We start from the raw sequence: 15,163 nt of genomic DNA, 5'->3' as shown, positions 1-15,163 counted from the left end.
ATACTTAAATTAAATTATACTCCGTATTAAAATATTATTTCATTGACCAAGTTTTTTCAAGCAAATTAGCTTAGATAATTTAATTTGCTTGGCCAAGTTAATTTATCATTTCAACTCCAATGATCAAGCGAGTAGCTTAAAATTTCAAAAATTACAAGCAAACCCCTAACTATAACCATTAGAGATGCTTTAAACCTTTTTCTGACCCTGCCTACTTGAGACGGATGCAGTACGGGTCGGGTGGGAAATACGGATTAGTTTAGAAATTTAGAATATGGAGCCCACATCATGAACCGCACCAAACCACTTAAAGTGGGTCCACCATAAACTGCTGACTAGACCAAACATTTTCATCGTCATTAAGTAAAACAAAAACAAACAAATAAATAATTACTCGTAAGAAACAAAGAGACGCAAAGACCAGACTTGTTGCAGGTGCAGGATAGACAAAATCTTCATCTTTTTCCTGCAATTTGCAGCGATCAAAAGAAGAAGAAATCGACGAAAAAGAAGCGCCATTACTATTTTCGTGAAGTCTGAGCTTCGAATTCTCAGCCCAAACCCTAATTTATCGAAAAGGAGAAACGAAGGGGGCAAATTGGGGGTGATTTGGGGAGGAAGACGAAGATGTGGGTGTTTTATTTGATATCGTTGCCGATGACATTGGGGATGGTTGTGATAACCCTAAAATACTTTTCAGGACCTCATGTTCCTCGCTATGTTTTCCTCACTGTTGGTTATGCTTGGTTTTGTTCTCTCTCCATCATCATTCTTGTCCCTGCCGACATTTGGACGGTATTTTTTAGTTTCTCCTCTTTTCTCTGATTTCTATTTTGGATTGTAATTTGAGATATTGATCGTTTGATTCGGATGAATTTCTCGAATTTTGCACTTGCATGTTGGACTAGGGTTTGATTTTTTGTTTGAATTGTATGATCGAAGCTATGTTCGTTAGTTTGGATCCAATTTAGCTGTGGATGAGTTTATATGGGGGGAGTATGTGATTGATTATGCATTTAATGTACTTGATTATAGTGGTCTGCTGATGTTTGATCTAAACTATACCTGAAAATATATTATAAAGGAGAATGGCAAATTAGGGAGTTGGGAACTTGGGATATGAGGTTTGATCTAAATTACACCTGAAAAAGTATTATAAAGGAGAATGGCAACTTAGGGAGTTGGGATATGAGGTTGATTTCATGTTGTTTTTTTTTTTTTTTTTGTGTGAATGAGTCACAAGGGAAACAAATTACAAATGGGGTATGGTACACAGGCCCTCAGTCTTAACCACTAGGCCAATACCTCGTTGGCGGTTTCACGTGTGTGTTTCGGTTCATGTTGGATTAGTTTGGGAAACGGATAGTTGGAGAAAATACTGGTGGTGTTCGTGGTTCATGGTTGCACCGGTCACGGCTAAGATATGTTTTCGATAATTTTTTCATCTTGAAATTCAATTCTAGTGTAGTCTGATAAAAGATTGTTGGTACATTTATCATTCTCCATTAGTTACTTACATTTTGATGGATGGTAGCGTTCATTTGGAAGGTTCGTATCTTGGAGTACTTGTGAAATCCACAATACCGAATGCAATCACTGGACTTGTTTGTTAAGGATCTTTTATGTGATGAAGGAGAAAGATAAATAATGTTATTTTCTATGGAGTACCTATTTGGGTAAAGAAAAAAAGAGAAGAAGGTAATAGCTCATTCAAACTGAAAAGAATGGAGTCTGCTGCTGCCTATGCTTTGTCTAGAAAGTCAGTTGTAAATTAGTGATTGTCTTCCCCTGAGTAGTTATTTGTCTATATCGCTATGCAGATCATGTATTATTTTACAGGCTTAAGAAATGTTTCGAGTTAATATGCCCTCTAAGATCTATAAGTTATGTGGATGGATGTGTTGTACAGAATGACAGGAAATGAAGCTCTAGCTTTTAACAGATTTTCTTTGACATCCATTTTTCATTCACATTTAGTTTTTTTTACTTATCTTATGTTTCCTATTTTTTTACATTTCTATCCTCAGTATTATGCAAAATGTTTCAAGCAATTCTATCCTTTTTGTCAGATTCTTTGAAAATATGGTATATCTTTGCTTCTGTTGCGCTTTGTCTCCAGTGTTAAGACTTGTTACAGGATTTTAAGAGTAGACTAGGAAAAGAGCTTCTTATGGGACTTACACTGGGTTGTTGATATTGATCCTGCAGACAGTTAATGGACACTACAATGGGGTCATTTCGTTCTTTTGGAGCTGGTCATATTGGAGTACATTTTTGTTAACTTGGTATGATTCTACACCAAATGTCCCACCCTCATTATTGGGTTTATGCTGATCGCTGATGCAGAAAATGTTGCAGCCTATATGTTCTTGAAAATTTTCATAACTTAGTGATTCAGATAGCCTTATATATTTGGATTATGTGATTTTGCTAAGCAGGGCTGTGGTCCCCCTTATTCAGGGTTATGAAGATGCTGGAGACTTCACAATGACAGAAAGATTAAAAACAAGTGTTCATGTGAACCTTGTCTTTTATCTTATAGTTGGATCTATTGGCCTTGTTGGACTCATACTCCTTTTCACTATGGGCAGGAACCTGTAAGTTGCATCCTTTTCTTCTTGCAATTTCTTCGGTTCATTTTTAAGGGTTGTCCAAGACCTATGTATATTGTATCTTCTGCTTGATGCCCTTTTTCTGTGGAGTTGAACCAGGAAAGGAGGTGTTCTTGGTTTTGCAATGGCCTGCTCAAATACTTTCGGACTTGTCACAGGAGCCTTTTTACTTGGATTTGGTTTAAGTGAAATTCCCCGGAGCCTCTGGAAAAATGCAGACTGGACATTTCGGCAGAAACTGTTGTCCCATAAGATTGCGAAAATGGCTGCGAAACTGGATGAGGCTCATCAGAATTTCTCAAATGCAATTGTGGTAAGTTACGTGGAACTGGTGCCTAAAATATGATTTGTTCAAGTGCCAGATTTGACTCTTTTCCAATAAGTTGTCATATTTTTCCTGTATATTCAAATGGAAATTGTTTATATAAATGCTGAATCGATATAGTGTTTAAAATCATCTCCGTGTGTCAAGCAATTGACATGGGATTATAAGTACAAAAGAATCCATCCAGCAGGCTGTAGTATGCTAGAAACAAAATTTCGGTTATTCAAGCTGAGTCCCTCCGTTTTGCATCTGCGGTGTTGTATTAATGTCGAGCCCTCCTTAGATCACAGCCTTAGTCCTTGGCTTCCATCCTCCATTCTCGAGTACAACTTGCTATAACTTCTGGTTGGTTATCCATGCACCCCCATTGAGCATTTTAATAAAGGTTTTGGCACATGTTCCATGCCAGAAAGTTTGAGGAAGCAGGCCTAGAAATAGGGAAGTTCGAGGACCCCTATTGGTAAATTATGGTTTTTGCTTCAGCTTTAGAGTCCAGGGGGATTCCTTGGATAGCAGGCATGCTAGAGGGCTTCTCATTACTTGCAATTTTTTCTTTTTTCTGCCATCCTTGAAGTCTCTCTGTTTCTTATACTGGCTAGGATAAAAAGGACTTTTCTAGATATTGCAAGTGTGCAAGGGGTGGAATCATAATTCATTGTCTTTGTTGTAGTATCCTCCCCATCTTGACAATGAGTAAGGGCAAAGAAGATTACCGAAAGAGAAGCTTTTGGAGGAGACAACAGTGAGTAGAATGTCATGATGTGCACTTTGGTTTTTACCTCACCATATCTTTGAGAGAGATAACGTAGGATTCTATAGGGCTCTTTGAGACCTATTGTCGTTTACAACCCTTGCTTTGAAACTTTGGCGGCTTCTAGAGTTCTCGTGTAGGAATTTCTCAAGATGATCACATAGTCTGGTGCTTTTGGAATTTTGTTGTGGCATGTACCATAAATTTATATAAAGAGTCATCATTTGTATTTCTTCTTAGACATCTAGGAAGAGTAAAAAATCAACTATACTTGTCGGTTATTACCAATGTGAAACTATTGTCATGTTATGTGCAACTCTTTCCAAAGTAAGATGGAGGGAGACCTTTTGGTGGTTTGGTCTCAGAAAGAGTGACTAGATGATTTTTGGGGTTTATAGTATCAAGATATGTAGGAGGGACTCTTTTGTATATAATATTTTTTTGGATTTTTGGTCATAGATACTGTAAGAGACAAAAAATTTGGGGTTGGTTTTGGTTAGTCCTTTAGTCATGTATTTTGCAAGGTTTTGTTTTTACGGAATTGTACACTTTTATTCGTTTTCGCTGGAGCAATGTGCATCTATTGCTTTGGATATTCTGCATGTCCTTCTAGTTTATGAATTATGAATGGAAATAAATTCTATAATTGTCTTCTTAAGTTCTCAGCATCATTGCTATTCCTTTTTATGCTGTCCTCTACTAGGTTGCTCAAGCAACCTCTAACCAAATGTCGAAGCGTGATCCTTTACGTCCTTACATGAATGTCATCGATAAGATGTTGGCTGAAATGGTATGACAACTTTTCTCTCATGACTGTGCCCTAAAATTATACATTCTTCTAAGTGTAGCTCTTGACATCCAACTTTATCATTAATGTTAGTTCAAAGAAGATCCATCCTTCAAGCCACAAGGAGGGCGATTGGGTGAAAATGACATGGATTATGATGCAGATGATAAATCAATGGCTGAGCTTAGGCGTCAACTTAGAGTAGCACAAGAGGCGTATTATCGGTACAAAAGGTAAATTGTCTCTAGATTAGGAAGGAGTCTTCATATGCCAAATGTTAATATGTAAAATTTGTGGTTTTTGTTTGTTCTTTTCACTGATATCGTTCTATGAGATGCTATTGCATTCTGATGATGTGCAATGCACTCACAAATCCCTGCCTCAACAAAAGAGATTTAAACACAGATAAATATAGACAGAAGGAAACTTTTGATTAACAAATACAAAATAGTACGACTGATTACAATCTCAGTAGCTTTAGGCCACTACTCTCCGGGTTAGTAACTTGAGGTTACAACTCTGCAAATGCTAATACAAATTACACAATGCCTTTCTCTCCCTTCCTCTCCAATACTTATGCACTAAAGTTGATGCTAGTAACTTCATTAATTGCCTCTGCTGCTCCCTTTGGTTCTCTAGTTGTGGTAACGGTTCTTTTCCACCAACTTCTTACTCTTGATCTCTGACTACTGCTGTTGTTGTTGTTGTTGTTGTTGTTGTTTGTTTCTTTTTCTGCCTCCTGATGTAAACCAAGGGAACACATGGCAGGTTAGGTGGGTTCATTGCATTACCCCCGTCCCGGAGACTCACCAAATCACTGCCCATCTTTCACAGAATAGAGTCTCTGCTAGAGTACTAAGACTATATTTAACAATATAATCACAGTTCTTTTCTTTTACATGGAGTATAATAATCGACAATTTCTCATTTGTTTATCCTTCATTCACATTTCCTCAAAATAAAAAGAGGTTCCTCCACTCACAAAATTTAAATGTGACATTTACATCTTGCATGGACAGTGACACCCCTTTAGGAGAATATCATTTCAGTTTATCTAACTTGCAAGTTATAGCTGTAATCTTAGCTCAAAGACTGCTAATATCAAGAGCACCAGATCATAATTGGCGATGTTTAAATCAGTTGTGTATAACTTAGCTAAAAACAAGTAACCATTTTGAAAATAATTGTCAGTCAAATTAGCATCCCAATTTTTAGAAACCAAAAATTATCTTGAACGATGTATATACTACATTCTGTGAAGTGAGACGACCGTTTTACTTGAAAAGCATTGATGGATGAATGGATCAAATGAGAATTGTTGTGATGAAATTAGGGGCGTAAGGAGTGTTTAGGTCTGGAATGGGGTGGGGTGGGGTAGGGTGAGAAAAGGAGGGACGGGGGATGGGGAGACAGTTTAGCAACAACAATATCAAAGCCTTAATTCGAATAGGATGAGGTTAGCTACATAAAATATGATGTCATTCCGTGAGCCACTCCTGTGTATCCTTCCTTCCTTCTATTTGCTTAGGGTCGTTTGGTCCACACATGAGAGATCGAAAGCAATAAAAAACAAGGAAATAAGGAGAAAGGAAACAGGGAAGGGAGTATAATAGTTTTGTTTGGTTAGAGTGAGAAAGGAATATTTATTCAATTTTTGATGTTTGGTTTACAAAACAAAAGAAAGGGTAACCTGGCTGTTTTCCTGTGTCTTCCCTGCAACACAATAAACATCCTCAGAGTCAAATTTCATCTCTCCTTTGGAGCCTTCAGTGTGCTTCCAGGCACTCTACTACATAGTACATACTCCTCCGGTGTCCGCTTCTATCTCTCAGTCTCTGCCATGTTTTTCGGTGGAAATTACTTTGTACATCCGGAAACTGGACTGCACTACTAAGGGGTCGAGCTTGGGTGGACGAAAACTATCGGCGTTGAGTATAGACCTGACTGGTGGTGGTGGTTCTTAGTGGTTGTTGCTCTTGGCTAACTGTGACTCTGTGAGTGTTATTGTTGGCGCCTAGGTGGTGGTGCTGCCGTGATTGTTGGTTGGGCCTGGGCTAATTGTGGGTTGGCGGTACTCGGTAGTGGTAGGTTGTTTTTTGTGGCTTGACAGTACTGTTGATGGTGGTGTTTGGAGAATGAGAAGTGTTGGGGATGGGTGAAGGGAAATAGGGTAATCCTCAAGTGGGGGATGAAGTGGAGGGGGGATGTGGGGAACTCCAAGACGGAAAACGGGGAAAGGGAATAATAGCCTACCAAACCACCGCTGAAGGATTAGGAGCTTTAGATTGTGTTTCCCGTTCTTCATTCCCCACCCATAGCCCCTTGCTAACTGACCTCTGACCAGTGCAACATGATCATTGGCTTTTTTTAAACCCCTTTTATCTATATCATTTTCGTATATTTGACATTTTTTGATACCTCCATTGTCCTTCCATTCAGGTCCTTGATATGTACAAATCAACACTGTTGGTTCTTCATTTTGTCCTTGATAATTGTTACTCCAACCCTACCATGATTTGTATTACGACACTTCCCTTCAAGTACGCATCTCAAATACATTCATAGTTTGAGCATGATCTTTCTTGAAAGCTTAGGATAGCGGTTTAGTTGAATGGATTTGGTCATGTCCGTCGTTCTAGGCCATGCCAACACCTCTCCCTTAAAATACAGCACAGGCGTGTGTGAGCATGCCGGCCTTTGTGTTTAGCTTACTAAACCAGGGTGGGTAATGCTGTGTCTTATGCCTGCTTTGCTGCAGCCATTTATATTGTTGATTGTGCAGTATATAGTGACTTGGTACTTTTATTGGTCACATGAACCTTTATGTTAGTTTTCATAGTTTTTAGGTGCAAAATAACTTTCAATGTGAGAGAGTATTAAGGTAGTGCAATCTTGTGTTTGAGGTTATTTCAGTCAATTAACAAGGCAAGCTTCTGCAGATCTCAGCCATAGACTTTTTAGTGGTAGAACCAGCATTTGAACTCAATGTATTACCAGATCTCAGTAAATCAAACCTGAACTCGTAAGCTTGTGCTGGGTTTACCTCCTAGTTTGTGCTTATAATTAATTCTTAAGGTTGTAACTGGTGGTCGCAAATTCTTTTATTTGGAAGATTATTTTTAATTGTGTTCTTAACAATTATCAATTGTGTCTCCTTTTCAGTGAATATATGACCTATGTCTTGGAGGCCCTTGAGTTGGAAGACACCATAAAAAATTATGAGCGACGCCATGCTACCGGATGGTATGTCATAGCTTGTCTTTCCATTTTCATAGTCTTGAAAGTGATAGTTTGACATGCTATTCCCACTAATAATTTTCTCATTCTTGTGTATTCATAATTGTACTTGTGCCACCCCTCATGAAATTGTTACCTTGATTGCTAATAAATTTGGTGGATGTTCTTCTATAAACAAGTTGTAACTTATGAGTATGTTGTGACATAGGATTTGGCTTGGTGGTTGGTTTCGGGGGGCGGGGGACCAATTTTCACTACATCCTAATCAGTACCCTCTCAAGTTAGCTGAATGTAGCTGTCGCTGATCTTTGTTAGTAGTAGTGACTGGATTTGGCAGTTAGCTGTTATCTCAATTCCCGATGCAAGGATAACTGGATAAGTGCACTGTCATATTGGATACAAGCATCCTGAGGATAGAAATGTTATGAGTATTGAGTAGTACCATATTGGCCTTGGTTAGCAGATTAAGGTTACGTTCTATTCACCCGATTTTCACTTATTTTTTCTGAACTTATGTTATCTGAACTTATCAAAACTTATCAAAACTTATTTTAGTTATATATTGTACTTGGGTAGCCCTTATTTTTCCTGAAGTAAGTGAAAATAAGGTGAATAGAACAGAGCCGAGCTTTATTTAGTGGATAAAAGATTGTTTTAAAGTCTGGTTTGTTAGGAATCTAGCAGTTCTCTGTTAGCAGTTGGTGCATAAGGATACATATGCAAGAAACTAGTACATTTTCTCTTACATAATAGTGTAAATTATCTGCTTAATATTTCAATGAATAATTGGGTTTTAAAAAATAATAATAATTAATACTTCCTTCGTTTCTTTTACTTACAACACTTCCCTAAAATGGAAATGTCACAATACTTGCAAACCATACTATAAATGGTTAAGTTTACCATGACATCTATTCCCTCGCTTTACTCTCTTTATCAATTCTTTAACTACCCATCCACCAAATAAAGAATGAACTTACCATTTATTCCCCAATAAAGTATTTTGATTCCATTTTCTTAAAGTGTGTGAATAAGTGTGGGTTGCAAGTAAAAGAAAAGAGAGGAAGTAGCAAATATCCTCTTCATTAGGATCCTTCTCCTAGCATAGTGGAGAAGAGTTAATTATTCTCTACTATTAACATCAAGTCTTTACCAAACATTACAGAACAGTAGGTTGAGTTGACTAATGAAATCTACAGTTTAGGGTTGAATCCACTCTTCATTTCCCTAATCTTTTCATTTTCAAACACTCCCTTTGTACTAATAACATGTTTGAGTTGGTGACATGTTATTTTCTAGAAGGCTTCCTCAAGAACTACATCTGGAATTGCCTAATATTTGAATTTCAAGAGGGGTGGAGGTGGTTGAAGTGACTGAATTTGTTGGCTTTCCTTTGGTTCTGGAGTTTCTTTTCATAATTTATAAATTTATAAAAAGGAACTCAGCTTGGGTATTCTTAGATGAAGATATGAATATTGAAAGGACAGGATATGAGATACTTTTCACAGGGGTGTTTATTGCTCAGGATTTTACCTGTATAGTAGTCTTGTTGAGAGTTGATGGGACATGTTTCTCATATTGGACCTCAACGTTGAGAGTTGAGGCTTCTACATAAGCTGATTTGGTTGAGGAAAAAGTTAATTCGGTAGAAGGACCCATGCATTCTTGTGCAGTATTCTGTTTAAGACTAGACTGAGTTTCGTAAATGCCAACTGCCAAATGTTTAGCTCACGTCTGTTGGATATGTTTTTCTAATGGTTCTTGTCCATCTTTTCCCCCCTTTTTCTGGGACAAATGTTGGAATTGTACCTAATGTGAAGGTCAGAACTCAGAAGTAATAACAATAGCACTTAAGTTAAGTTTTTGCCAATTGCTGATATTGGTTTTCCATGTAGGATAATAGTATGTCCTGCGGTATTCTTCTTTCACCATACGCCCGTTATAGCATATTAGCAATTGCTTATCATCCATGCATCAATTTGTTAGCTATATTCTTAGATTTCCTATCAAGTACGAAGTATATAAGTCTTATTGCATTCTCTAATATCATTGTTAAAGGTGGGTCTATTAGTCACATAAACTTAAATTGTACCTGCAGGAAATATATTTCAAGCCTGAGAGGCAGTCGTCCTGGCACAATCGGCTCCTTCTTAGATACTATAGGTAATACAAGAACTTCAAAAGATTTTCACTTTTGAATAGCTGCATATGGCAATACGTGAACCAGAAATTCTTGTCAAAAGAAGCTTGGATGATAGTTAAATGATTTTTTTGTTGCTTCAGATGTGAAGCATTTTTAAAAAAAATCGCGTCTCCTTTTAGGATCTCTTTAGCCATGCTCATTTTAGTGGATCGACAGAGATCATATTTTTCTTCTCCTTGCTGGTTGTAGTTAAAGCATCATCAAGCTAACTGAGATGGCTGTTCTTTCCAGAGTTGTTATGGTGCTGTATCTTGAGGAAGCAATTGCAGAAACTTTTGGCTATCATACTTGGTTGCATGTCGATTGCAATTCTTTTGGCAGAAGCGACGCTACTTCCCAGTGTTGATCTGTCTCTTTTCTCAATTCTTATCAAATCTGTGGGAAGACAGGAGTTATTTGTGCAGGTATTTTCGGGAAAACTGTACTGCGTAACTATTTGTACCCTCAGTAATTTTTCTTTCTTTCTTCATCCTCATTATCTTTATTTTTCCATGTGTCATTCATGACGTAGCCATTTTGCGACTGGAAGCTTTTCTGATTGATGAGTGTGATTACAAATGTGTTGCAATGATATTTAGGATCCACAATTGGAACTCCATCCTTCCCTAAAGTACACCCTGTTGGTGGCAAATGTTTCTGTATTTTGCTGAATTAATGCTACGTGTTCAATTGAATTTCGTTTTCTTTCGATACCTGGGGAGGAAAGGGGCTGAAATGCTAGTTATTGGATGTTTGAATTCAGACTTAACTATTGCGTGATTGGTTAGAAACTGCATCTACATCAATTCATCTGTTGATACATGCTGAAATTAATTGTTTATACCTACAAGGGATTTTTAAATTGGATCACCTGTTATGTGAATTTGACTGTATCCTTTTGCTGGCTGACAGGTTTTTGCATTTATTCCTCTGATGTACATGTGCATATGTACATATTTTTCTTTGCTCAAAATTGGAATGCTGATGTTTTACTCACTGACGCCAAGACAAACAAGCTCTGTCAACCTCCTTATGATTTGCTCGTAAGTCATATCTCTAATATGAGAACTGGAATAGGGATGTGGCCTTAATATCATTATCTACATAAAATGTGCCCCTTAGTAATTCTTTATTTTGTTTTGACAGGATGGTCGCTCGTTACGCCCCGCCAGTCTCTTACAATTTTCTCAATCTCATCCGCCTTGATGGGAATGCTAAAACTATCTTTGAGAAGGTAATTCTCAATATAGCTAAATACCCTTAGGTTCTGACATTTATGATTAGTGAGTAAACCATATCTCTGTGGAAAAAATGATATGGTGCCAGGCAGCATAGATAAAAAATGCAGTATCGGTCACGGTCGCGGAGTCTCGGTAACGGAAATGATGCGTTATTCGTGGAGTGTGTCGCGGTTGTCGCGGTACGAATTTGAAACATAAAAAAGAAGCCCCATGTCAGTCCCACTCACCACCTACCCTAGTCCCCCTTCCCTAAACAGTACACGTGACATAGTTAAATGAATTCCTTTGTCCACCTTCTCTCTCCTCTCTTGTTTCAGATCTGAAAATGGATTTCTCTACTCTATTTAAGAGGAGTTTCTCCATTTCTTTCCTTTTTCCTTTTCTTTTTGTCGAAAACATGGGGAATTCGGCTGAAAATTGACTAGATGTGAGACTAATAACGTTTAATGCGGACAAAATTGGTTCGGATAGTTGAACCAACTGAAATCTGGCCGTTTTTAAAAACACCTTTACAAACCGGGATATATCGTATCGCCAACCTCCAAAACATAGTTAACTCAGGCGATACGAGTTAACTTGGTCGAGTTTTTACACCATGGTGGACATACATTTCTGTGGGGGTGGGGGGGGGGGGGGGGAGTTTGTTGTATTGCAATAGCATTCTGGAAACCTTTGGGACAGCAACAATTGGTCTAACATGTGAATGCGCGTGGCAGTAAACTGAGGCACCATTGAAGTTGGCTGACAAAGAAAAAAGGGTCTCTACGTTTTTATTCCCTTGACATCATGATATCATACATTTTTGTGTTAGATTCCCCACCCCACCACCCCCAACAAATATACTTAGAAGAGTTGCCAAACAGCTGAGATAAAATTTCTGTAGTAATGAGATCCCCATCATGTAATATAGATAATAAATTAGATAGCTGATGACTGGGAATAATAGGAAGTATTGGCCAAATCCACAAGTCATATCTGGTGTAAAATATAAAACATTTGTCGCATGGCCCGTATTGCAACTGCTGCAGTGGTATGTTTATTTGCACCACTGTTTTCATAGCTTCTGCATAAGCTAACCGAGTTTAATCGCGGTTATATCTGCATAAGCCAAGGCGTTTCTCGTCTCCAATCTTACATACCTATGCCAGTAATGCCTCCGGAGATGAAAGAATGAGTTGTTAGTCATGCTAGAACTCTTTGCAGGATATTTTAAAGTAATTACGATGAAATCTTTTAGGGGGACATTATTTTCTTTGCAACGAAGCCATTTTTTGACATGCTGTTAGTTAATTGATTTTCAAGCGGTCAAGCCTGAGTTACACGCAGAACATTATAACAGAAAAACTTTCTTCAAAAAGTTTGTTTTACTAGCGATGAACTTTTGGCAGCATCTAATTTGATCAATCATTCTGCTACTTTTAACTTCTATTACAGCGAATGGGCAACATCGATGATGCTGTCCCCTTTTTTGGGAGGAAATTCAACAAAATTTACCCGCTCATTATGGTTGTCTATACAATTCTGGTTGCTAGTAACTTCTTTGATCGGATGATGGATTTTTTCGGAAGTTGGAGAAGACTCAGATTTCAAGGTGAAGCCGAGGAAATGGATGGTTTTGATTCATCAGGAATAATAATCTTGCAGAAAGGTAAATATAGCATAACTTCATGCTTTAGATCTTGTTTGTTCTTTAGCGGCTACTCCTATCCAACGGTAAAGAGTTAGTCGTTTAGAGCCAAGTAGTCAATTACCCTAATATCTTTAACACTATGTTTGGATAAGTAAAAATGGAGAGAAAAAGGGGGGAAGGGAAATGGAGGGAACAAGCTCCCTTGTTTGGATGAAGGACGGGAGAGGTTTCCCTCCCTGTTCAATAAACACCATTCCTCCAAAATTAGAGAGATTTGGAAGGAAAATGGACTTCACCTTCCCCCTCCCTCCCTTTCTTTCCCCTCCCCTTTCTCCTAATTCCCTTCTCTGGTTCTCTTCTATTCCCTTCTATTTTGTTATCCAAACACGTCGTAAGGGGCGGAGGGAGTATTTTTGTTGTGGTTCCATAGGTTAATAGTGTACGGATGATGGAACTTAGAAGGAGAGGGAGGGGAAGGGAGGGAGAGGGAGCGATGTATTTCCACTTATTTGGATATGCAACGGTGAAAATAAGGGAATATCAAAGGCAATTACAAAAGGTCTTGCACGCACAAGATTTACAATAAATTTATCGCACACCAAGATAACTTTTACCTTGTTTTTTTTTGTAACTTTTACCTAATTTTTTGTAACTTTTAATATGTTTTGATTAACTTATACTAAATAAAAAAAGTTTGGTCGATAAACATTGTAAAGGGTTATATGATTAATTATATACATTATTAGTGATTTTGAATAAATATTTTTTATTAAAATGAACTAAAATATAGATAACCTTTACCTATATAAGAGTAACTTTTAAGCATTTTGAGTTAGCTTTTACTCCGGTGTACAATATTTGTAGTACACCACTTGTAAATAAGAATTTGTGAAGGCATTTAAGGGTTGCATTTTCCTTCCCCTTTCAATAAACTAAATCCTTCCACTATTTAATAGATTTGGAAGGGAAATGGAAGTACACTCCTACCATCCGCTCACCTCTCTTCCTCTTTCTCTTCCTCTTCCTCTTCCACTTTTACGTCCCTCTCCTTTGCTCCCGTTTCATCCACTAATGCTATGAGCTTATTTGCTCGTGTGCAGAACGTTCCTGGCTTGAACAAGGACACAAAGTCGGTGAACAAGTTATACCATTGGCGAGAAACTTCAACAATGTCAACGTGGATATTGAGACTGGCATAAATAAGAAGGTAGTCTTAATTTATTTTTGAAGGAAGGCTTATATTATTTTGATTTTCCTGGGATCATGAACTAATATTTAGGCAAATTTGCCCAAAAGGACCTTTTATAGCTCGAAATTTATGCCGGAAAGTGGGAACAAGTTGTCTCTCGCAAAGAATTTTTACTTAAGGTCCTTTCTCGTAAATTTTGAACTATATAAGGTCTTTTTTGGCAAATTTGCCTAATATTTAGGTTATCAAGTATTCCTATGCATTTGGGAATTCGATTATGCTGTCAACTTACTCAACTTAATAATGCAAACTTATTTTAGGGCAATGATTCTGTTGAGATGAAAGGATCTTCATCCATGGATGATATTAAAGGTAGTCTGGTGAGAACATCGAAATCCGAGGCTCGGCAATCTAGTGGGAACAGGGATGTGATTAGCCATAAGTACGCCGTAATTAGAGAACAGAGCAAGCAAACATCCAGCTCAAAACCTGCAGAAAATAACACTATAGCTTCTGCTAAAGTCTCATTGTTGAATTCTGAGAATCCCGTTCCAGGAAATGACCTAGGACGAACATCTTCTTCCGGCATGTCTTCCACGTGGCAGTCTATGAAATCGGGTTTCAACAATTTCAAGACAAACCTCGAATCAAAGAAGTTTCTTCCTTCAAGACAACTTCAAGAAACAAAACCCCTCTCCCACGATTCCTCTTCTGAGTCTTTGGATGACATTTTCCAGAGATTGAAACGTCCTACTTTAGATAGCTCGACTTATGTTGATAATGATGATGGTGTTGATGATGATGATGATGATGATGATGATGATGATATGGAAATAAGGAATTTTGGGTCAAAAAGATGACATTTTTTTCAAAATGAAGAGATACTCCACATTTTGTATAGGAACAGATGATTGTATAGGTCCAGTGAAGGGGTTAGACGCCCGCGCACGAGCAATTCTGATGCAGCCTGTGATTGTGAGATTATTTGATGTTGCCATATTGCAGATGATCAACTGGAACTAACTCATAGAGTAACAATGTATGTATACGTACATTTTGAAAGATGATTTATACCATGAAGAAACCCAACATTACCAGAAAATATTTGTGAAGTTTTGTGGATGTAAATTAGGTTTTGGCATTTTGGCCTTTAATAGTCAATTTTGAGTATGTATCTGGAATACCATTTATACATATTGGTGTTATTTT

General features: G+C 37.7%; 1 protein-coding gene across 2 annotated transcripts; it reads left to right on the top strand.

The window, feature by feature from the left end:
- Nucleotides 1-389: 389 nt before the first annotated feature.
- LOC110791867 (uncharacterized) lies at nt 390-15,163 on the top strand. Of its 2 annotated transcripts, none has more exons than XM_021996639.2 (14): nt 390-795; nt 2,209-2,285; nt 2,439-2,597; nt 2,712-2,925; nt 4,392-4,478; nt 4,569-4,708; nt 7,638-7,718; nt 9,811-9,875; nt 10,147-10,319; nt 10,807-10,937; nt 11,041-11,128; nt 12,570-12,783; nt 13,866-13,972; nt 14,275-15,163. In XM_021996639.2, exons 1-14 carry the CDS (start codon nt 628-630, stop codon nt 14,812-14,814), a joined length of 2,244 nt encoding a protein of 747 aa, XP_021852331.1. In that variant the 5' UTR covers nt 390-627; the 3' UTR covers nt 14,815-15,163. The 2 variants fall into 2 exon arrangements, with proteins under 2 accessions (XP_021852331.1, XP_021852332.1); XM_021996640.2 differs by having other exon boundaries at nt 734-795; nt 2,461-2,597.

The sequence above is a fragment of the Spinacia oleracea genome, chromosome 3 (assembly GCF_020520425.1).
Source record: "Spinacia oleracea cultivar Varoflay chromosome 3, BTI_SOV_V1, whole genome shotgun sequence".
In the NCBI taxonomy this organism is placed as follows: Eukaryota; Viridiplantae; Streptophyta; class Magnoliopsida; order Caryophyllales; family Amaranthaceae; genus Spinacia; species Spinacia oleracea.
The sequence above is the reverse complement of the archived record's forward strand: the minus strand, read 5'-3'. Positions and strand labels throughout refer to the sequence as shown.

What these genes read in the sequence shown, in the direction of transcription:
- LOC110791867 (XM_021996639.2), top strand. Translation starts at nt 628, where the DNA reads ATGTGGGTGTTTTATTTGATATCGTTGCCGATGACATTGGGGATGGTT. An exon ending in TTCACTATGGGCAGGAACCT is followed by an intron (nt 2,598 to 2,711) that starts GTAAGTTGCATC and finishes GAGTTGAACCAG; the next exon opens with GAAAGGAGGTGTTCTTGGTT. An exon ending in AATAATAATCTTGCAGAAAG is followed by an intron (nt 12,784 to 13,865) that starts GTAAATATAGCA and finishes GCTCGTGTGCAG; the next exon opens with AACGTTCCTGGCTTGAACAA.